Source organism: Mustela lutreola, chromosome 11 (assembly GCF_030435805.1).
Source record: "Mustela lutreola isolate mMusLut2 chromosome 11, mMusLut2.pri, whole genome shotgun sequence".
NCBI classification, from domain to species: Eukaryota; Metazoa; Chordata; class Mammalia; order Carnivora; family Mustelidae; genus Mustela; species Mustela lutreola.
In genome coordinates this window covers 67895019-67917855 of record NC_081300.1, presented here as the reverse complement: position 1 = coordinate 67917855, position 22837 = coordinate 67895019, and the positions used below count along the sequence as shown (strand labels likewise).

At 37.6% G+C, this 22837-nt stretch overlaps 1 protein-coding gene across 1 annotated transcript in view; it reads right to left on the bottom strand.

The window, feature by feature from the left end:
* LOC131811643 (solute carrier family 5 member 4) overlaps positions 1-22837 on the bottom strand; it is a 59356-nt gene that overhangs the window by 23189 nt on the left and 13330 nt on the right. Inside the window, exon 7 of the mRNA XM_059140326.1 lies at positions 1245-1325. Coding sequence (XP_058996309.1) covers positions 1245-1325 — 81 coding nt within the window. The remainder of the gene's footprint in view (positions 1-1244; positions 1326-22837) is intronic.

Here is a 22837-nt window from a genome sequence, read left to right as displayed (position 1 = left end):
TCTAGAGCTGCTCTCAATAGAACTTTCTGCTATGATGGAACAGTTCTATATCTGTGCTGCCCATATGAAAACTACTAGCCATATATTGAGCACTTGAAATATGGCTAGGCAGGGGCACCTGGGTGGCTCAGTGGGTTAAAGCCTCTGCCTTCAGCTCAGGGCATGGTCTCAGGGTCCTGGGATTGAGCCCTGCATTGAGTTCTCTGCTCAGCAGGGAGCCTGTTTCCCCCTCTCTCTCTGCCTGCCTCTCTGCCTACTTGTGATCTCTCTCTCTCTGTCAAATAAATAAACGGAATAAAAAAAGAAATATGGCTAGGCAAATGAGAAAATGAATTTTAAATTTTGATTAATTTAAATTTAAATAGCCATATGTGACTAATGGTACCCATGTTGTGTCAAAATCACCAACTCTCTTTGCGGATTTGTTGACCTTACAGTTTTATCAGTTTTTGCTTCACATTATCTTCAAGCTCTGTAATTGGTACCTGCATATTTAGAATTGTATTTACTGTGGCTTGTGATTAGGTGCATGCATATTCAGAATTGTATTCAGTGCAGCTTGAGTGGTTGGATCATGGTGGCTGCAGGACAGGGGAGGAATGAAAAGACACTTATTTTCATCTTATATCCTTTTGATTTTGCACATGGATTTCCTGGGCAAAGGTAAACAGATACCATAATAAAAGAAAACAAAAATAGGCAAACTGTAAATTAAATTCATTAATAGTGCTTGCTGCATGACTTAAAAGAATGAACTGATACTAATTAAGTGAGAGTCATAAAGGAAAATCCAACCTCTGCTTGTATATTCCAGCAGGAGAGGGAGTAACATACTTTAATAATTTCCATGGCATCAGTCATAACGAAGTTAATAGTCAGTTATCATTATCTTAAACCATTCTTATTTTTAATCCTTCATTTTATGAAGGTTTTATGTAAATAGTTTCTGTGCCTTGAATTCAGTGCACCAATATTTTTGCAAAGAACCAACTCAGTGAAACTGATTTTGTTGATTCCAAACACAAACATATTAAGATTAAACCTGAGCAAGAATTTTTTTTAAAGAAAGGGAAGTTCTTCCCTCATGCTGAGACAGTATAGCAAGAAAGAAGTTAAGCAGATGTTTCAATGATATAAATTATATAAATGGTTAGAAAGTGTAACCATGTAGAGCAGGGAGGCAGCAGTAAAGAGCAGTCTCACCATTTCCAGCCCTAGGCACTGCACATACTGTCATTACTTACCATACCCCATGAGAATAAAAGAACCTATCAGCATGACGATGGTCTGGAGGGTGTCTGTGTAGATAACTGAGGCCAACCCCCCTGTGGAGAGAAAGAAAAGAACCAGGACATTTTATCTTTGTCCCCTCATCTCTTTGCCTTCACCTTTAGGTTCTCCTAAAACCAAACCCTAGAAACTCAGCAAAGAACATATGAAAAGCTCTTGGCTTGGCCACAAGCTTCTCTTGGTATCATTATCTTCTTAATTATGTGTTTCATTGACCCTCCTATCTCCCTTGCCTGGCCTCAACTCAAATTTCTATGAACCATAGTGAAATTCCACACTCATGTGAGTTTCTCAATATTAAATAGTAGAAAAAGCAAAAGTTTATTATCATGAAAGTTTCCCTTAACAATCCTTTAATTCACTCCATGTAATACTCCATGTATACTGTTTCTCAAAAATTTGGGCACAGCCATTTTTACTCTAGTGTTGAAACACATCATTGATTCATAAGTTGAATGCCAGTTATATAGTCAGTCATTCACTTGTGTTTTGCTTCAGTGTTGTACAAACAACTTCTTTTTCAACTCTAGACTTGCTAGTCTCTCAGTGAACAAGCTATTTTCTTATGAGAGTGTCATTGGAAAACAAGACTGATTCTGTAAAGGAAAAGACTCAAGTCTTCATATTTTATTTATTTTTGAAACATAAACTAAATGTATGAAAATGGCTCTAGAGCTGTCTTGACTGTTCTAGCTGTTATTTTTCTCTATTTTTTCCAACTGAGCTGGTCTAGTTTCATTTTCATAAGTTAGTAAGGGTTGGACACTAGGGGAGTGGATGTGGTCCATGGGAGCCTGCTTGGACTGTTGTCAGATACTTTTTCTCTACAATACACTGCTCCAGTTCTCCTCTCCTGATTCTGCCATTCAGAACCCAGGCAACTTGCATTCATTTGCATCCTGCCTTGAATTTGCCAGTCTCATGTCTGAGCTGCTATTTCATTCTGACTTTGCATGTGTATGATATGATGGATTCCAAATGTCAGTCTGGGTACTGAACACATAGCTGAGCCAAATCACCATTTCTCCACTTCAACTACTACATGATTATCTTCAGTCAAGGTATTCACACCTAATACTAAAGATTTTTTTATTTTGGAAATGGAAATGTTCTGGATGTGCAGTCAAATTGTTCTTTCCTCAATTAATATAAAAACATTTTCATTCCAAAATTAGTTAACATGCAGTATTATATTATTTTCAGTTGTACAATATATTGACTCCACAATTCCATACATTGCCCAGTGCTCATTAGAAAAAGTGCCTTAGGGGGCACCTGGGTGGCTCAGTGGGTTAAAGCCTCTGCCTTTGGCTTAGGTCATGATCCCAGGGTCTTGGGATTGAGGCCTGCATCGGGCTCTCTGCTCTGCGGAGAGCCTGCTTTCTCCTCTCTTTCTCTCTCTGCCTGCCTCTCTGCCTACTTGTGATCTCTGTCTGTCAAATAAATAAATAAAATCTTTAAAAAAAGTGTCTCAACTCCATCACATATTTCATCTATCCCCCAATCTACCTCCCTCTGGTAAACATCCGTTTTTTCTCTATAGTTAAGAGACTGTTTCTTTGTTTCTCTCTCTTTCTCTTTTCTTTTCCTTTGCTCTGTTTCATTTCTTAAATTCCACATGAATGAAATAATATGGTATTTGTCTTTCTCTAACTGACTTATTTTGCTTAGCTCCATTCATATATCTGCAAATGGCAAAATATCATTCTTTTTTATGGCTGAATAATATTCCATTATATGTATATATAATGGAAAGTTATATATATATATATATATATATATATATATATATGACATATGTATATATAGATATGTAGATATATAGATACATATCACATTTTCTTTATCCATTCATCTATTGATGGACACTTGGGCTACCTACAAAATTTGGCTATTGTAAATAAACCTGCTATAAACATAGAGGTTCATATATCCCTCTGAATCAGTGTTTTACATTTTTTGGGTAAATACCTAGTAGTATGATTTCTAGATCATAAGGTAGTCCTAGTTTTAACTTTTTAAATGTTTTTTAAAGACATTTATAATTTTTAAAAATAAACATATAATGTATTATTAGCCTCAGGGATACAGGTCTGTGAATTGCCAGGTTTACACACCTCACAGCACTCACCATAGCACATACCCTCCCCAGTGTCCATAACCCCACCACTCTCTCCTCCCCATCACTTCCCCTGGCAACCCTCAGTTTTTTTTTATTTATTTGTGTGTGTGTGTGTGAGATTAGGAGTCACTTATGGTTTGTCTCCCTCCCAATCCAATCTTGTTTCATTTATTCTTTTCCTACCTCCCACAGCTCCGACATTGCATCTCCACTTCCTCATATCAGGGAGATCATATGATAATTGTCTTCTTCCGATTGACTTATTTTGCTAAGCATAATACCCCCTAGTTCCATCCATGTCATCACAAATGGCAAGACTTCATTTCTTTTGATGGCTGCACAGTATTCCATTGTATATATATACCACTTTTTCTTTATCCATAAATCTGTTGATGGACATCTAGGTTCTTTCCATAGTTTATCTATTGTGGACATTGCTGCTATAAACATTTGGGTGCATGTGCCCTGTCAGATCACTACATTTGGATCTTTAGGGTAAATACACAGCAGTGCAACTGCTGGGTCATAGAGTAGCTCTATCTTCAACTTCTTGAGGAATCTCCATGCTGTTTTCCAGAGTGGTTGCCCCAGCTTGCATTCCCACCAACAGTGTAGGAGGGTCCCCCTTTCTCTGCATCCTCACCAGCATCTGTCATTTCCTGACTTGTTAATTTGACTGGTGTGAGGTGGTATCTCATTGTGGTTTTGATTTGTGTTTCCCTGATGCCGAGTGATGTGGAGCCCTTTTTCATGTGTCTGTTTGCCATCTGGATGTCTTCTTTGCAGAAATGTCTGTTCATGTCCTCTGCCCATTTCTAGATTGGATTATTTGTTCCTTGGGTGTTAAGTTTGATAAGCTCTTTATAGGTTTTGGATACTAACCCTGTATCTGATATGCCGTTTGCAAATATTTTCTCCCATTCTGTCAGTTGTCTTTTGGTTTTGTTAACTGTTTTCTTTGCTGTGCAAAAGCTTTTGACATTGATGAAGTCCCAATAGTTCATTTTTGCCCTTGTTTCCCTTGCCTTCGGCAATAATTCCTAGGAAGAAGTTGGTGTGTCTGAGGTTGAAGAGGTTGCTGCCTGATTCTCCTTAAAGATTTTGATGGATTCCTTTCTCACATTGAGGTCTTCATCCATTTTGAGTCTATTTTCATGTGGGGTGTAAGGAATTGGTCTAGTTTCATTTTTCTGCATGTGGCTATCCAATTTTCCCAACACCATTTGCTGAAGAGGCTGTCCTTTTTCCATTGGACATTCTTTCCTGCTTTGTTGAAGATTAGGTGATCACAGAGTTGAGGGTCTATTTCTGGGCTCTTTATTCTGTTCTGTTGATCTATGTGTCTGTTTTTGTGCCAGACCATACTGTCTTGATGATGACAGCTTTGTAATAGAGCTTGATGTCCGGAATTGTGATGCCACCAACTTTGGCTTTCTTTTTCAACATTCCTCTGGCTATTCGAAGTCTTTTCTGGTTCCATACAAATTTTAGGACTATTTGTTCCATTTCTTTGAAAAAAGTGGATAGGATTTTGATAGGGATTGCATTAAACATGTAGATTACTTTAGGTAGCATAGACATTTTCACAATATTTGTTCTTCCAATCCAAAAGCATGAAACATTTTTCCATTTCTTTGTGTCTCCCTCAATTTCTTTCATGAGTACTTTATAGTTTTCTGAGTATAGATTCTTTGCCTCTTTGGTTAGGTTTATTCCTAGGTATGTTATGGTTTTGTGTGCAGTTGTAAATGGGATTGACTCCTTAATTTCGCTTTCTCCTGTCTTGTTGGTGTAAAGAAATGCAACTGATTTCTGTGCATTGATTTTATATCCTGACACTTTACTGAATTCCTGTACAGGTTCTAGCAGCTTTGGAGTGGAGTCTTTTGGGTTTTCCACATATAGTATCATATCATCTGCAAAGACTGATAGTTTGACTTCTCCTTTGCCAATTTAGATGCCCTTAATTTCCTTTTGTTGTCTGATTGCTGAGGCTAGGACTTCTAGTACTATGTTGAATAGCAGTGGTGATAATGGACATCCCTCCCGTGTTCTTGACCTTAGCAGAAGAGCTCTCAGTTTTTCTCCGTTTAGAATGGTATTTGTGGTAGGTTTTCATAGATGGCTTTGATGATATTGAGGTATGTGCCCTCTATCCCTACACTTTGAAGAGTTTTGATTAGGATGCTTGTCAAATGCATTTCCAAATGCTTTTTCAACATCTATTGAGAGTATCATATGGTTCTTGTTCTTTCTTTTATTAATGTATCAAGTTGATTGATTTGCAGATGTTGAACCAATCTTGCAGCCCTGGAATAAATCCCACTTGGTCGTGGTGAATAGTCCTTTTAATGTACTGTTGGATCCTATTGTCCACTATTTTGGTGAGAATTTTTACATCTGTGTTTATCAAGCATATTGGTCTGTAATTCTCTTTTTGAAGGGGTCTTTGCTGGCTCTGGGATCAAAGTAATGCTGGCCTCATAAAATGAGTTTGGAAGTTTTCCTTCCATTTCTATTTTTTGGAAGAGTTTCAGGAGAATAGGAATTAATTCTTCTTTAAATGTTTGGTAGAATTCCCCTGGGAAGCTGTCTGGCCCTGGGGTCTTATTTTTGGGATGTTTTTGATGACTGCTTCAACCTCCTTACTGATTATGGGTCTGTTCAGGTTTTCTATTTCTTCCTGGTTCAGTTGTGGTAGTTGATTTGTCTCTAGGAATGCATCCATTTCTTCCAGATTGTCAAATTTGCTGGCATACAGTTGCTCATAATATGTTCTTATAATTGTTTATATTTCTTTGGTGTTGGTTGTGATCTCTCCTCTTTCATTCATGATTTTATTTATTTGGATCCTTTCTCTTTTCTTTTTGATAAGTCTGGCCATGGGCATATCAGTCATTAACTCTTTCAAAGAACCAGCTCCTAGTTTCATTGATTTGTTCTATTGTTTTTTGGGTTTCTATTTCATTGATTTCAGCTCCGATCTTTACTATTTCTCTTCTCCTGCTGGGTTTATGTTTTATTTGCTCTTCTTTCTCCAGCTCCTTTAGGTGTAGGGTTAGGTTGTGTATTTGAGACCCTTTTGGTTCTTGAGAAAGGCTTGTTTGTTTTCCTCTCAGACCTGCTTTTACTGTGTCCTACAATTTTTTTAAATTTTTAAAATTTTTTAAATTTTTTATAAACACATAATATATTTTTATCCCCTGGGGTAGAGGTCTGTGAATCGCCAGGTTTACACACTTCACAGCACTCACCATAGCACATACCCTCCCCAATGTCCATAACCCCACCCCCCTTCTCTCAACCCCCTTCCCCCCAGCAACCCTCAGTTTGTTTTGTGAGATTAAGAGTCACTTATGGTTTGTCTCCCTCCCAATCCCATCTTGTTTCATTTATTCTTCTCCTACCTGCTTAACCCCCATGTTGCATCTCCACTTCCTCATATCAGGGAGATCATATAATAGTTGTCTTTCTCCGCTTGACTTATTTTGCTAAGCATGATACCCTCTAGTTCCATCCACGTCGTCCCAAATGACAAGATTTCATTTCTTTTGATGGCTGCATAGTATTCCATTGTGTATATATTCCACATCTTCTTTATCCATTCATCTGTTGACATCTAGGTTCTTTCCATAGTTTGGCTATTGTAGACATTGCTGCTATAAACATTTGGGTGCACGTGCCCCTTCGGATCACTACGTTTGTATCTTTAGGGTAAATATCCAATAGCGCAGTTGCTGGGTCATAGGGTAGTTCTATTTTCAACATTTTGAGGAACCTCCATGCTGTTTTCCAGAGTGGTTGCACCAGCTTGCACTCCCACCAACAGGGTAGGAGAGTTCCCCTTTCTCCTCTACAGCATCTGTCATTTCCTGATTTGTTAATTTTTGACATTCTGACTGATGTGAGGTGATATCTCATTGTGGTTTTAGTTTGTATTTCCCTGATGCCGAGTGATATGGAGCACTTTTTCATGTGTCTGTTGGCCATCTGGATGTCTTCTTTGCAGAAATGTCTGTTCATGTCTTCTGCCCATTTCTTGATTCGATATTTGTTTTTTGGGTGTTGAGTTTGCTAAGTTCTTTATAGATTTTGGACACTAGCCTTTTATCTGAGATGTCATTTGCAAATATCTTCTCCCATTCTGTCAGTTATCTTTTGGTTTTGTTAACTGTTTCCTTTGCTGTGAAAAAGCTTTTGATCTTGATAAAATCCCAATAGTTCATTTTTACCCTTGCTTCCCTTGCCTTTGGTGATGTTCCTAGGAGGATGTTGCTGTGGCTGAGGTCGAAGAGGTTGCTGCCTGTGTTCTCCTTAAGGATTTTGATGGGTTCCTTTTTCACATTGAGGTCCTTCATCCATTTTGAGTCTATTTTCATGTGTGGTGTAAGGAAATGGTCCGATTTCATTTTTCTGCATGTGGCTGTCCAATTTCCCCAACACCATTTATTGAAGAAGCTTTCCTTTTTCCACTGGACATTCTTTCCTGCTTTGTTGAAGATTAGTTGACCATAGAGTTGAGTGTAAATTTCTGGGCTCTCTATTCTGTTCCATTGATCTATGTGTCTGTTTTTGTGCCAGTACCATGCTGTCTGGATGATGATAGCTTTGTAATAGAGCTTGATGTCTGGAATTGTGATGTCACCAACTTTGGCTTTCTTTTTCAATATTCCTTTGGCCATTCGAGGTCTTTTCTGGTTTTGTATAAATTTTAGGATTATTTGTTCCATTTCTTTGAAAAAGGTGGATGGTACTTTTATAGGGATTGCATTAAACATGTAGATTGCTTTAGGTAGCATAGACATTTTCACAATATTTGTTCTTCCAATCCAAAAGCATGAAACATTTTTCCATTTCTTTGTGTCTCCCTCAATTTCTTTCATGAGTACTTTATAGTTTTCTGAGTATAGATTCTTTGCCTCTTTGGTTAGGTTTATTCCTAGGTATGTTATGGTTTTGTGTGCAGTTGTAAATGGGATTGACTCCTTAATTTCGCTTTCTCCTGTCTTGTTGGTGTAAAGAAATGCAACTGATTTCTGTGCATTGATTTTATATCCTGACACTTTACTGAATTCCTGTACAGGTTCTAGCAGCTTTGGAGTGGAGTCTTTTGGGTTTTCCACATATAGTATCATATCATCTGCAAAGACTGATAGTTTGACTTCTCCATTGCTGATTTGGATGCCTTTAATTTCTTTTTGTTGTCTGATTGCTGAGGCTAGGACTTCTAGGACTATGCTGAATAACAATGGTGATTATGGACATCCCTGCTGTGTTCCTTAGTCGAAAAGCTTTCAGTTTTCTCCATTGAGAATCATATTCACAGTGGGTTTTTCATAAATGGCTTTGATGATATTGAGGTATGTGCCCTCTATCCCTATACATTGAAGAGTTTGGATCAGGAAGGGATGATGTACTTTTTCAAATGCTTTCTCAGCACCTATTGAGAGTCTCATGTGGTTCTTGTTCTTTCTTTTATAAGTGTGTTCTATCACATTGATTGACTTGTGGATGTTGAACCAACCTTGCAGCCCAGGAGTAAATCCCACTTGGTCTGGTGAACAATCCTTTTAATGTACTGTTGAATCCTATTGGCTGGTATGTGGTGAGAATTTTTCTGTGTTCATCAAGGATATAGGTCTGTAGTTCTCTTTTTTGATGGGATCCTTGTCTGGTTTTGAGATCAAGGTGATGCTGGCCTCATAAAATGAGTTTGGAAGTTTTCCTTCCATTTCTATTTTTTGGAACAGTTTCAGGAGAATAGGAATTAGTTCTTCTTTAAATGATTGGTAGAATTCCTCCGGGAAGCTGTCTGGCCCTGCGCTTTTGTTTGTTTGGAGATTTTTGATGACTGTTTCAATCTCATTACTGGTTATGGTTCTGTTCAGGCTTTCTATTTCTTCCTGGTTCAGTTGTGGTAGTTTATATGTCTCTAGGAATGCATCCATTTCTTCCAGATTGTCAAATTTGTTGGCATAGAGTTGCTCATCGTATGTTTTTATAATAGTTTGTATTTCTTTGGTGTAAGTTGTGATCTCTCCTCTTTCAATCATGATTTTATTTATTTGGGTCCTTTCTCTTTTCTTTTTGATAAGTCTGGCAAGGGTTTTATCAATCGTTAACTCTTTCAAAGAACCAGTTCCTAGTTTCATTGATTTGTTCTATTTTTTTTTTTTTTTTGGTTTCTATTTCATTGATTTCTGCTCTGATCTTTACTATTTATCTTCTCCTGCTGGGTTTAGGTTTTATTTGCTGTTCTTTCTCCAGCTCCCTTAGGTATAGGGTTAGGTTGTGTATTTGAAACCCTTTTGGTTCTTGAGAAAGGCTTGTTTGTTTTCCTCTCAGGACTGCCTTTTCTGTGTCCCACAATTTTTGACAGTTGTGTTTTCATTATCATTTGTTTCTATGAGTTTTTTCTTCTTCTTAAATTCTTCTTTAATTTCCTGGTTGACCCATTCATTCTTTAGAAGGATGCTCCTTAGTCTCCATGTACTTGGGTTCTTTCCAAATTTCCTCTTGTGGTTGAGTTCTAGATTTAGAGCATTGTGGTCTAAAAATATGCAGGGAATGATTCCAGTCTTTTGATACTGGTGGAGACCTGATTTTTGACTCAGGATGTGATCTATTCCAGAGAATGTTCCACGTGCAACAGAGAAGAATGTGTATTCTGTTGCTTTGGGATGGAATGTTCTGAATATATCTGTAATGTCCATCTGGTCCAGTGTGTCATTTAAAGCCTTTATTTCCTTGTTGATCTTTTGCTTGGATGATCTGTCCATTTCAGGGAGGGGAGTGTTAAACTCCTCTACTATTATTGTATTATTGTGGATGTGTTTCTTTGATTTTGTTATTAATTCGTTTATATAATTGGCTGCTCCCATGTTAGGGGCATAGATATTTACAATTGTTAGGTCTTCATGTTGGATAGACCCTTTGAGTATGATACAGTATCCCTTCTCATCTTTTATTATAGTTTTTGGCTTAAAATCTAATTTATCTGATAGAAGGATTGCCACCCCAGCTTGCTTTTGATGGTCAGTGGCATGATAAGTTGTTTTCTACCCCCTCACTTTATTTATTTATTTTTTTTTTTAAGATTTTATTTATTTATTTGACAGAGAGAGATCACAAGTAGATGGAGAGGCAGGCAGAGAGAGAGAGAGAGAGAGGGAGAGAGGGAGAGAGGGAACCAGGCTCCCTACTGAGCAGAGAGCCCGATGCGGGACTCGATCCCAGGACCCTGAGATCATGACCTGAGCCAAAGGCAGCAGCTTAACCCACTGAGCCACCCAGGCGCCCCACTACCCCCTCACTTTAAATCTGGAGGTGTCTTTGGGTCTAAAACGAGCTTCTTGAAGATAGCATATTGAGGAGTTTAGTATTTTTTATCCATTCTGACATCCCTGTGTCTTTTGATTGGGACATTTAGCCCATGTACATTCAGGGTAACTGTTGAGAGATATGAATTTAGTGCCATCGTATTGCCTATAAGGTAACTGTTACTGTATATTGTCTCCATTACTTCCTCATCTACTACTTCTAGGCTCTCTCTTTGCTTAGAGGACCCCTTTCAATATTTCCTGTTGGGCTGGTTTGTTGTTTACAAGTTCTTTAATTTTTTTTGTCTTGGAAGCTTTATATCTCTCCTTCTATTTTCAGTGATAGCCTAGCTGCATATAGTATTCTTGGCTGCATGTTTTTCTCATTTAGTGCTCTGAATATATCATTCCAGTTCTTTCTGACCTGCCAGGTCTCTGTGGATAAGCCTGCTGTCAATCTAATATTTTAACCATTGTATGTTACCGACTTCTTGTCCTGGACTGCTTTCAGTATTTTCTCTTTGTCGCTAAGACTCTAAATTTTACCATTAGATTATAGGGTGTGGACCTATTCTTATTGATTTTGAGGTGGGTTCTCTGCACTTCCTAGAATTTGATGCTTGTTTCCTTTGCCATATTAGGGAAATTCTCTACAATAATTCTCTCCAATATGCCTTCTGCTCCCCTCTCTCATTCTTCTTCTTCTGGAATTCCAATTATTCTAATGTTGTTTCATTTTATGGTATCACTTATCTCTTGAATTATCCCCTCATGGTCCAGTAGTTGTTTCTCTTTTGCTTATCTTATTTATCCTCTGCCATTTGGTCTTCTATATATCTAATTCTCTCTTCTGCCTCATTTATCCTAGCAGGAAGAGTCTCCATTTTTAATTGTACCTCATTAATAGCTTTTTGGATTTCAACTTGGTTAGGTTTCAGTCCTTTTATTTCTCCAGAAAGGGCTTTTATTTCTCCAGACAGGGTTTCTCTAATATCTTCCATGCCTTTTTCAAGCCCAGCTATCACCTTGAGAATTGTAATTCTGAACTCTAGATCTGACATATTACCAATTTCCGTATTGATTAGTTCCCTAGGCTTTGGTACTGCCTCTTGTTTTTTTTTTTTTTTTTTTTTTTTTGTGGTGAGTTTTTCCAGCCTTGTCATTTTATCCAGATATGAATATATGAAAGAGCAAATAAAATACTAAAAGGGTGGCAAGGATCCCAGGAAAATGCTTTAACCAAATTGTGGGGGGAAGTTCAGGAGCACCTGGGTGGCTCAGTGGGTTAAAACCTCTGCCTTTGGCTCAGATCATGATCCTGGGGTCCTGGGATCGAGACTCACATCAGGCTCCCTGCTCAGCAGGGATCCTTCTTCCTCCTCTTTCTCTCTGCCTGCCTCTCTGCCTACTTGTGATCTCTGTTTGTCAAATAAATAAATAAAATCTTTTTTAAAAAGTTCAGAAAAAAATTAAAAAAGAAAACAAATAAAGAAAAAATATAAAAAGAAAAAAAATATATATTAGACTGGTGAATAGAATACGGTCACCCAATTAATTCTGGGAATATTTTGGTCTCTTAGAAGAAACAGCCTCCCAAAATTTTAAAGAATGGAAAACATATATAAGTGTAAACACAATGAAGGGATGGAATATGACTATAAAGATGAATAATCCTAACCAAAGTGGTAAAGGATCTATACTCGAGGAACTACAGAACAATCATGAAAGAAATTGAAGACACAAAAAGATGGAAGACCATTCCATGCTCTTGGATCGGAAGAATAAACATTGTTAAAATGTCTATACTGCCTAGAGCAATCTATACTTTTAATGCCATTCCGATCAAAATTCCACCGGTATTCTTCAAAGAGCTGGAGCAAATAATCCAAAAATTTGTATGGAATCAGAAGAGATCCTGAATCACTAAGGAAATGTTGAAAAACAAAAATAAAACTGGGGGCATCACGTTACCTGATTTCAAGCTTTACTATAAAGCTGTGATCACCAAGACAGCATGGTACTGGCATAAAAATAAAGATGAAAAATTTTTAAAAATTTCTAAAAAAGGAGTTGATAATATAAGATGGTTGGGAGCATTAAGAAAAAGAAAGTGGAGAGAATTTGCTCATGCTAAAGACTAGAACAAAGCCCTGTGTTAGATTTTAGGTATATTTTGATCTATTAGAAGAAGTTGTACCCCAAATTTTTTTAGAAGAAAAAACCCTATGTGTATACAAAATAAGTTAGATACAATGAAGGATAAAATATGCATATAATAAGAAGGTTTAAAAAATGATTTTAAATGAAAGGTATTGTTAAGATAAACTAGTTAAAAAACATTAAAAAGGAAAGGGTAAAAGTTAAATAAATCTTAGCTGAAGAAAAAAAAATTAGTTAACTTGCAAGACTATAGAATCATGGGGAGAAAGCCATGAATTCCATGCTTTGCTTTCTCCTTCTCTGGATTCCGCTGTTCTCCTTGGTAAGTGAAGTTGGTCTTGGCTGGATTTCTTGCTGATCTTCTCGGGGAGAGGCCTGTTGTAGTGATTCTCAAGTGTCTTTGCCCGAGGCAGAATTGCACCACCCTTACCAGGGGCCAGGCTAAGTAATCCACTCTCAGGGTTAGAGCTCTCTCAGTTCGCTTTCAGGAGCTTTTGTTCCCTGAACGCTTTCTGTAGAGCTCCAGAGGACGGGAATGAAAATGGCAGCCTCCCAATTTCCAGCCTGGAGGAGCTGAGAGCTTGGGGTCCCGCTCCTCAGTGCACCCTTAGAGAAAAGCACTCAATCACTCCTGTCTCTCTGGCCTCCAGCGATTCTCCAAGCTCACCCAGTCTGAGACCAAGCATCTCTGACTCTGGCACACAGCTCCACCTGGAGTCTCTGAACCCTGCAGATCCCTGAGCTCTTCCAGGGGGGTCTCCCCGGATCTTGTGGGGACCCTACTCACTGAGCAGTGACCTGTGCCATGGATTATGGTTCAAGGTAACCCCGAGTTGAGAACTCACTCCTTGGCTCTGTCTCTGTAGCTGGCTTCCCTGCTCTAATACCTGTGAGCTCTGCAACACTCAGCCCCAATCCTTCTGTGACCCCATGGGACCTGAGGCCATGCTGTCCCCACGTGGGCTTCACCCTGGCTTTGCCTCTGGAGCAATGTTCTTCAGTGGAGCAGACTTTTAAAAGTTCTGATTTTGTGTTCATTGCTGTGCCACTTGCCAGGAGCCAGCCTCTCCCTCCACAGTTTATCTTCCTGTCATTTTGGATTCACTTCTCTGCCAATCCTACCTTTCAGAAAGTGGTCGATTTTGTGTTTCTAGAATTGCTGCTCTTCTTCTCTTGGATATCTTGTTGGATTTGTAGGTGTTTGGAATGGTTTGATAAGCTATCTAGCTGATCACTTGCTACCTGATGTCATCTCAGTCTGCTACTTCTCTGCCATCTTGACTCATTCATCTAGTTTTAACTTTTTGAGGAAACTCCATACTGTTTCCTTTGCTGTGAAAAAGATTTTATCCTGATGAAGTCCCAATAGTTCCTTTGGCTTTTGTTTCCCTTTCCTTTGGAGATATGTCTAGTGTGAGGTTGTTGTTAGCTTAGGTCAAAGAGGTTGTTGCCTGTGTTCTCCTATAGGATTTTGATGGTTTCCTGTCTTACATTTAAGTCTTTCATCCATTTTGAATTTATTTTTGTGTGTGGTGTGAGAAAGTGATCCAGTTTCATTCTTCTGCATGTATCTTTTAGTTTTTCTGACACCACTGGTAGAAGATGCTGTCTTTTTCCCATTGGATATTCTTTCCTGCTTTGTCAAAGATTAGTTGACCATAGAATTGAGGGTCCATTTCTAGGTTCTCTATTCTGTTTCATTGATCTGTGTGTCTGTTTTTGTGCTAGTGTTATACTGTCTTGATAATTACAGCTTTGCAATATAGCTTGAAGTCCAGAATTGTGATGATTCCAGCTTTGTTTTTCTTTTTCAACATCACCTTGCCTATTGGGGGTCTTTTCTGGTTTCATACAAATTTTAGAAGTGTTTATGCCAGGTCTGTGAAAAATGCTGGTGGTATTTTGGTAGGGATTGCATTAAATGTGTGGATTTCTTTGGCTAGCATAGACATTTTAACAATGTTTTTTCTCCTAATCCATCAGCATGAAATACTTTTCCATTTTTTTGTGTCTTCCTCAATTTCTTTCATAAGTATTCTATGTGTTCTTGTTAGTGTATAGAAATGCAACTTCTGTGTGTTGATTTTTATATCTTGAGACTTTGTTGAATTTCTGCATCAGTGCCAGCAATTTTTGGTGGAGTCATTGGGTTTTCTACATAGAGTATCATCTGCAAAGAGTGAAAGTTTGACTTCTTATTTGCCAATTTGGATGCCAATTGGATAACCATCTGTAATTCTACTTTTAGTGGGGTCTATGTCTGGTTTTGGAATCAAGGTAACTTGTAGAATGAGTTTGGAACATTTCCTTCCACTTCCATATTGGAAATGGAAGGTATTGGGCCATATCGGGTTTTTTTTGGAACAGTTTGGGAATATGTATTAACTCTTCTTTAAATGTCTTGTAGAATTTCTCTGGGAAGCCATCTGGCCCTGGAATTTTTTTAAAATTTAATTTTATTTTTTCAGTATTCCAAGATTTGTTATTTATTCACCACACCCAGTGCTCCATGAAATACATGCCCTCCTTAATACCCACCATCAGGCTCACAGACACCCTCCACCCTCCTCCCCTTCAATACCCTCAGTTTGTTTCTGAGTCCACAGTCCATCATACTTCATCACCCCTGCCAATTTCCCCCAATTCACTTTTCCTTTCCTTCTCCTATTGTCTTCCATGTTATTTTTTATGCTCCACAGGTAAGTGAAGCCATATGACAATTGACTTTCTCTGCCTGACTTATTTCACTTAGCATAATCTCCTCCAGTCCCATCCATGTTGATATAAAAGTTGGGTATTCCTCCTTTCTGATGGATCATATCTTCTTTATCCATTGGTCTGTTGGAGGGCATCTCAGCTCTCTCCACAGTTTGACCAATTGTGGCCATTGCTGCTATGAACATTGGGGTACATATGGACCTTCTTTTCACTACATCTGTATCTTTGGGGTAAATACCCAATATTTCAATTACAAGATCATAGGGTAGGTCTATTTTTAATTTCTTAAGAAATTTGGACTTTTTGGGTGCCTGGGTGGCTCAGTGGGTTAAGCCGCTGCCTTCAGCTCAGGTCATGATCTCAGGGTCCTGGGATCGAGTCCCGCATCGGGCTCTCTGCTCAGCAGGGAGCTTGCTTCCTCCTCTCTCTCTCTCTCTGCCTGCCTATCTGCCTACTTGTGATCTCTCTCTGTCAAATAAATAAATAAATCTTAAAAAAAAAAAAAGAAATTTGGACTTTTGTTTGTTGAGAGATTTTGATTACTGATTCAATCTCTTTACTGGTTATGGGTCTGTTCAAATTTTCTATTCCTTCCTGTTTCAGTTTAGTATTTTGTATGTTTCTAGGAATTTGTCCATTTCTTCCTGGTTGCCCAGTTTGTTGGCATATAATTTTTCATAGTATTCTCTTTGTTTGTATTTCTTTGGTGTTGGTTGTGAGCTCTCCTATTTCTTTTCATGATTTTATCTATTTGGGTCATTTCTCTTTTTGATAAGTATGGTTAGGGTTTTATCAATTCTATTAATTGTTTTTGAAGAACTGGCTCTTAGTTTCATTGATTTGTTCTATTGTTTTTTGTTTGCTTGTCTCTATGTCATTTATTTATCATCTAATCTTTACCATTTCTCTCCTTCTGCTGGCTTTAGGCTTTATTTGCTGTTCTTTTTGTAGCTCCTTTAGTTGTAAGGTTAGGTTGTGGATTTGAGACTTTTCTTGGTTTTTGAGGTAGGCCTCTATTATAATATGTTTCCCAGTTAGGATTGCCTTTTTGCCTTCCAAAGGTTTTGGACAGTCATATTTTTATTTTCATTTGCTTCCATGTATTTTTTAAATTTGTTCTTTAATTTCCTGGTTAATTCATTCATTCTTTAGTGATGCTCTTTAACCTCCATGTATTTGAGGTCTTTCCAAATTTTTCTCGTCATTACTTCAAGTTTCATAGCATAATGGTCTGAAAATATGTATGGTATGATCTCAATATTTTTGTATTTGTTGAGGGCTAATTTTGATCAGTATATAATTTATTCTGTGCGCACTCAGAATGAATGTGTATTCTGCTGCTTTAGAATGACATATTCTAAATATATCTGTTAAGTCCATCTGGCCCAGTGTGTCATTAAAGTCATTATTTTCTTGTTGATTTTCCACTTAGATGATCTGTCCATTCTTGTCAGTGGGGTGTTAAAGCCTCCTCCTATTATTATATTTCTTTATTTTAATTTTTTATTTTTATTATTAATTGATTTATATACTTGTGTGCTTCAAAGTAGGCATAAATATTTACAATTGTTATATCTTCTTGATGGATAGACCCCTTAATTATGGTATAATGTCCTTCTTCACCTCTTGTTACAGTCTTTGATTTAAAATCTAGCTTGTCTGTGTAAGTATGGTTACTCCAGCTTCCTTTTGACATCCATTGGCATGATAAATGATTCTCCATCACCTCACTTCCCATCTGCAGGTGTCTTTAGGTCTAAATTCAGTGTCTTATAGGCAACATATAGATGGATCTTGTTTTTTTTTTTTTTAATCCATTGTGATACCCTAAGTCTTTTTATTGGAGCATTTAGGCCATTTATATTCAGAGTGATTACTGAAACATATGATTTTAGTGTCACTGTGTTAGCTGTAGAGTTGGTGCATCTGGTCATGTTCTCTAGTTCTTTCTAGTCTTTGTTGCTTTGGTCTTTTTTTAATCCACTCAAAGAGTCCCCTTAAAATTTCTTGCAGGGCCGATTTAGTTGTTATGAGCTCCTTTAGTTTTTGTTTATTTGGGAAACTCTTTATATCTCCTTCTACTCTGAATGACAGGGTTGCTGGATAAAGAATTACTGACTGTAATTTTTTCCCATTCAGCATGTTGAATATATCCTGCCACTTTCTTCTGACCTGCCAAGTGTCTGTGGACTGATATGCTGTGAACTGATCTGCTGTGAACCTGATTATCTTCACTTGTAGTGAAGACATTTAATCCATTTTTAGAGTATTTTTGTATATAGTGTGAGAAAGTGGTCCAGTCTCATTCTTTTGCATGTATCTGACAAGTTTTACCAACACCATTTGAAATGACTATCTTTTTCCCATTGGATATTCATTGCTGCTTTGGTAAACATTAATTGACCATAGAATTATGAGTTTATTTCAGGGTTTTCTATTCTGTTCTATTGATCTATGTGTCTTTTTTGTGCCAGTATCATACTGTTTTGAAAATACAGATTTGTAATATAAACTGAATCTGGGATTATGATGTAACCAGTTTTTCTTTTCTTTTTAAAAATTGCTTTAGCTGTTCAGGGTCTTTTTAGTTCCATATAAAATTTAGGATTGCTTGTTATAGTTCTGTGAAAAATGCTGTTGGTATTTTGATAGAGATTACATTAAATGTGTAGATTCCTGTGGGTAATATAGAAATTTTAATAATATTCATTCTTCCAGTCCATTACATTGCTTTCATCAATGTTTTATAGTTTTCTGAAAATAGATCTTTACCTCTTTGACTGGATTGATTCCTAGGTATCTTATTATTTTTTTGGTGCAATGTGAATGTGATTCATTCCATAATTTCTTTTTTTTATTATTTCTTTTTCTGCTGCTTCACTATTACTATATTGTAATTCAAGGGTCTATCCACAAAGAAGATCAAACAATTGAAAATATTTATGCTCCCAATATGGAAGCAGTCAACTACATAAACCAACTGTTAATCAAAATAGTCATATTGGTATGAATACATTAATTGTAGGGGATGTTAACATGCCACTCTCAGTAATAGATCATCCAAGCAGAAAATCAATAAAGAAACAAGAGCTTTGAATGACACATTGGACCAGATGGACCTCATAGATACATACAGAATATTCCATCCTAAAACAACAGAATACTCATTCTTCTTAAGCACTCATGGAACTTTCTGCGGAATAGACCACATACTGGGTCACAAATCAGGACTCAACTGATAACAAAAGATTGGGATTATTCTCTGCATATTCTCAGACCATAAAACTGGTACTCAATCACAAGAAAAAGGTTGGAAGGAATTCAAACACTTGGAAGCTAAAGACCAACCTGATCAAGAATGATTGTATCAGCCAGGAAGTGAAAGAAGAGCTTAAACTATTCATGGAAACCAATGAGAATGAAGACACATCTGTCTAAAACTTATGGGATAAGGCAAAGGCAGACCTAAGGGGGAAATACAAGGCCATCCAAGCCTCCCTAAAAAAAATTTGAAAAATCCAAAACACACCAGTTCTCTTTGCACCTTAAAGAACTGGAAAATCAACAACAAATTAAGGCAACCCCACACACAAGAAGGGAAATAATCAAGATTAGAGGAGAGATCAATGAGTTAAAACAAGAGATACAGTAGAACACATCAACAAAACTAGAAGCTGATTCTTTGAAAGAATCAATTAGATCAATAAACCACTGGCCAAATTAATCCAAAAGACAAGAGAGAGGACCCAGATTAATAAAATTATGGATGAAAGGGGAGAGATCGTGACTAACACCAAGATAATAGAAACAATCATCAGAAATTATTAGCAACAGCTATATGCCAATAAGTTAAGCAACCTAGAAGAAATGGATGCATTCCTGGAAACCTAGAAACTTCCAAGATTGAAACAGGAAGAAATTGACAACCTGAATAGAGAAATATCTAGTAATGAGATTGGAGCAGTTACCAAAAACTTTTCAAAAAACAAGAGTCCAGGACATGACGGAATCCCAGGGGAATTCTACCAAACATTCAAAGAAGAAATAAGACATATTCTCCTGATGCTGTTTCAAAAAATAGAAACAGAGGGAAAACTCCCAGACTCTTTCAATGAAGCCAACATTACCCTGATCCCCAGATCAGACAAAGACCCCATCCAAAAGGAGAATTTCAGACCAATACCTCTGATGATTATGGATGCCAAGTTTCTCAATAAGATCCTAGCTAATAGGATCCAATGGTACATGAAAAAGATTATCCACCATGGCCAGGTGGGATTTGTACTTGGGATACAAGGGCAGTTCAACATTCACAAATCAATCAATGTGATAGAAAAAAATCAATAAGAGAAGACAGAAGAACCATATGGTTCTCTCAACTGATGCAGAAAAAGCATTTGATAAAATACAGCATCTGTTCCTGATTAAAACTCTTCAAAGTATAGGGATAGAGGGAACATTCCCCAACTTCATAAAATCTATCTATGAAAAACCCACAGTGAATATCATTCTCAATGGAGAAAAGCTGATAGCCTTCCCATTGAGACCAGGAACACGACAAGGATGCCCACTTTCACCACTCTTGTTCAACATAGTACTAGAAGTCCTAGCAAGGAAAATCAGAAAACAAAAAGAAATAAAAGGTATTCAAATTGGCAAAGAAGTCAAACTCTTTCTCTTCACAGATGACATGATACTTTATATGGAAAACCCAAAAGACTCCACCCCCAAATGACTAGAATTCAAACATCAATTCAGTACTCTGGCAGGATACAAAATCAAGGCACAGAAATCAGTTGCTTTCTTATTCACTAACAATGAAAATACAGAAAGGGAAATTAGAGAATCAATTCCATTTACTATAACACCAAGAACTATAAGATACCTTGGAATAAATCTAACCAAAGAGGTAAGGGATCTATACTCAAGGAGCTACAGAACTCATGAAAGAAATGGAAGAAGACACAAAAAGATGGAAAAGCATTCCATGCTCATGGATCAGAAGAATAAATATTGTTAAAATGTCTATACTCCCCAGAGCAATCTATACTTTCAATGTCATCCTGATCAAAATTCCACTGTTGGGGCACCTGGGTGGCTCAGTGGGTTAAAGCCTCTGCCTTCAGCTCAGGTCATGATCTCATGGTCCTGAAATCAAGCCCCACATTGGACTCTTCGCTGGGCAGGGAACCCGCTTATCCCCTTCTCTCTCTCTGCCTGCCTCTCTGCCTACTTGTGATCTCTGTCAAATACATAAAAATCTTTTAAAAAATTAAAAAAAATTTCACTGGCATTTTTCAAAGTGCTGGAACAAACAATCCTAAAATTTGTATGGAACTGGAAAAGACCCTGAATTGCTAAGGAAACATTGAAAAAGGAAAACAAAGCTGGGGCATCACGTTGCCTGATTTCAAGCTTTACTTCAAAGCTGTGATCACCAAGACAGGATGGTACTGACACAAAAATAAACACATAGACCAGTGGAACAGGGTAGAGAGCCCAGATATGGACCTGCAACTCTATGGTCAAATAATCTTTGATAAAGCAGGAAAAAATAGTGGAAAAAAGACTGTCTCTTCAATAAATGGTGCTGGGAAAACTAAGAATGAAACTCGACCTTCTCTTATACCATACACAAAGATAAACTCGAAATGGATAAAAGACCTCAATGTGAGGCAGGAATCTATCAAAATCCTAGAGGAGAACATAGGCAGTAACCTCTTTGAAACTGGCCACAGCAACTTCTTTCAAGACATGTCTCCAAAGGCAAAGGAAGCAAAAGCAATAATAAACTTTTGGGACTTCATCAAGATTAAAAGCTCTGCACAGCAAAGGAAACAGTCAACAAAACAAAGAGGCAACCCACGGAATGGGAGAAGATATTCGCAAATGACACTACAGACAAAGGGCTGATATCCAAGATCTATAAAGAACTTCTCAAACTAAATACTCAAAAAACAGATAACCACATCAAAAAAATGGGCAGAAGGTATGAAGAGACACATCCCCAAAGACAGACAGACAAATGGCTAACAGACACATGAAAACATGCTCATCATTATTGGCCATCAGGGAGATTCAATTTAAAATCACATTGAGATATCACCTTACACCAGTGAGAATGGCCAAAATCAACAAGACAGGAACCAACAAGTGTTGGAGAGGATGTGGAGAAAGGGGAACCCTCTTACACTGTTGATGGGAATGCAAGTTGGTGCAGCCACTTTGGAAAACAGTGTGGAGATTCCTCAAAAAATTAAAAATAGAGCTTCCTTATCACCCTGCAATTGCACTACAGGGTATTTACCCCAGAGACACAGATGTAGTGAAAAGAAGGGCCATTTGCGGGGCTCCTGGGTGGCTCAGTGGGTTAAAGCCTCTGCCTTCAGCTTGGGTTGTGATCTCAGGGTCCTGGGATTGAACCCCATATTGGACTCTCTGCTCAACAGGGAGCCTGCTTCCTCCTCTCGCTCTCTCTGCCTGCCTCTCTGCCTACTTGTGATCTCTGTCTGTAAATAAATACATAAATAAAATCTTAAAAAAAAAAAAGAAGGGCCATTAGTACCCCAATTTTCAAAGCAGCAATGGCTACAGTCGCCAAACTAAAGAAGGAGCCAAGATGCCCTTCAACAAACGAATGGATAAAGAAGATATAGTTCATATGTACAATCGAATATTGTGTCTCCTTCAGAAAAGATGAATTCCCAACTTCTGTATCAACATGGATGGGACTGGAGGAGATTATACTGAGTGAAATAAGTCAAGCAGAGAAAGTCAATTATCATATAGTTTCACTTACTTCAGGAGCATAAAGATTAACATGAAAGACGTTAGGGGAAGGATAGGAAAAGTGAATTGGGGGAAATCAGAGGGGAGGCAAACCATAAGAGACTGTGGACTCTGAGAAATGACTGAGGGTTTTGGAGGAAAAGGGTGTGGGGGGATGGGTGAGCCTGGTGGGTAATAAGGGGGGCACATATTGCTTGGAGCACTGTGTATAAACAATGAATCTTGGAATACTGGAAAAATAAAATAAAAAAATATACTATACTAAAAAAAAAAAAGAAATGCAACAGATTTCTGTACATTGATTTTGTATCCTGTGACTTTACTGAATTCAGTTCTAGTATTTTTTTGGTGGATTCTTTAGGGTTTTCCATGTATAATATCATGTCGCCTACAAATAGTGAAAGTTTTATTTCTTCCTTATTGATTTAGATACATTTCA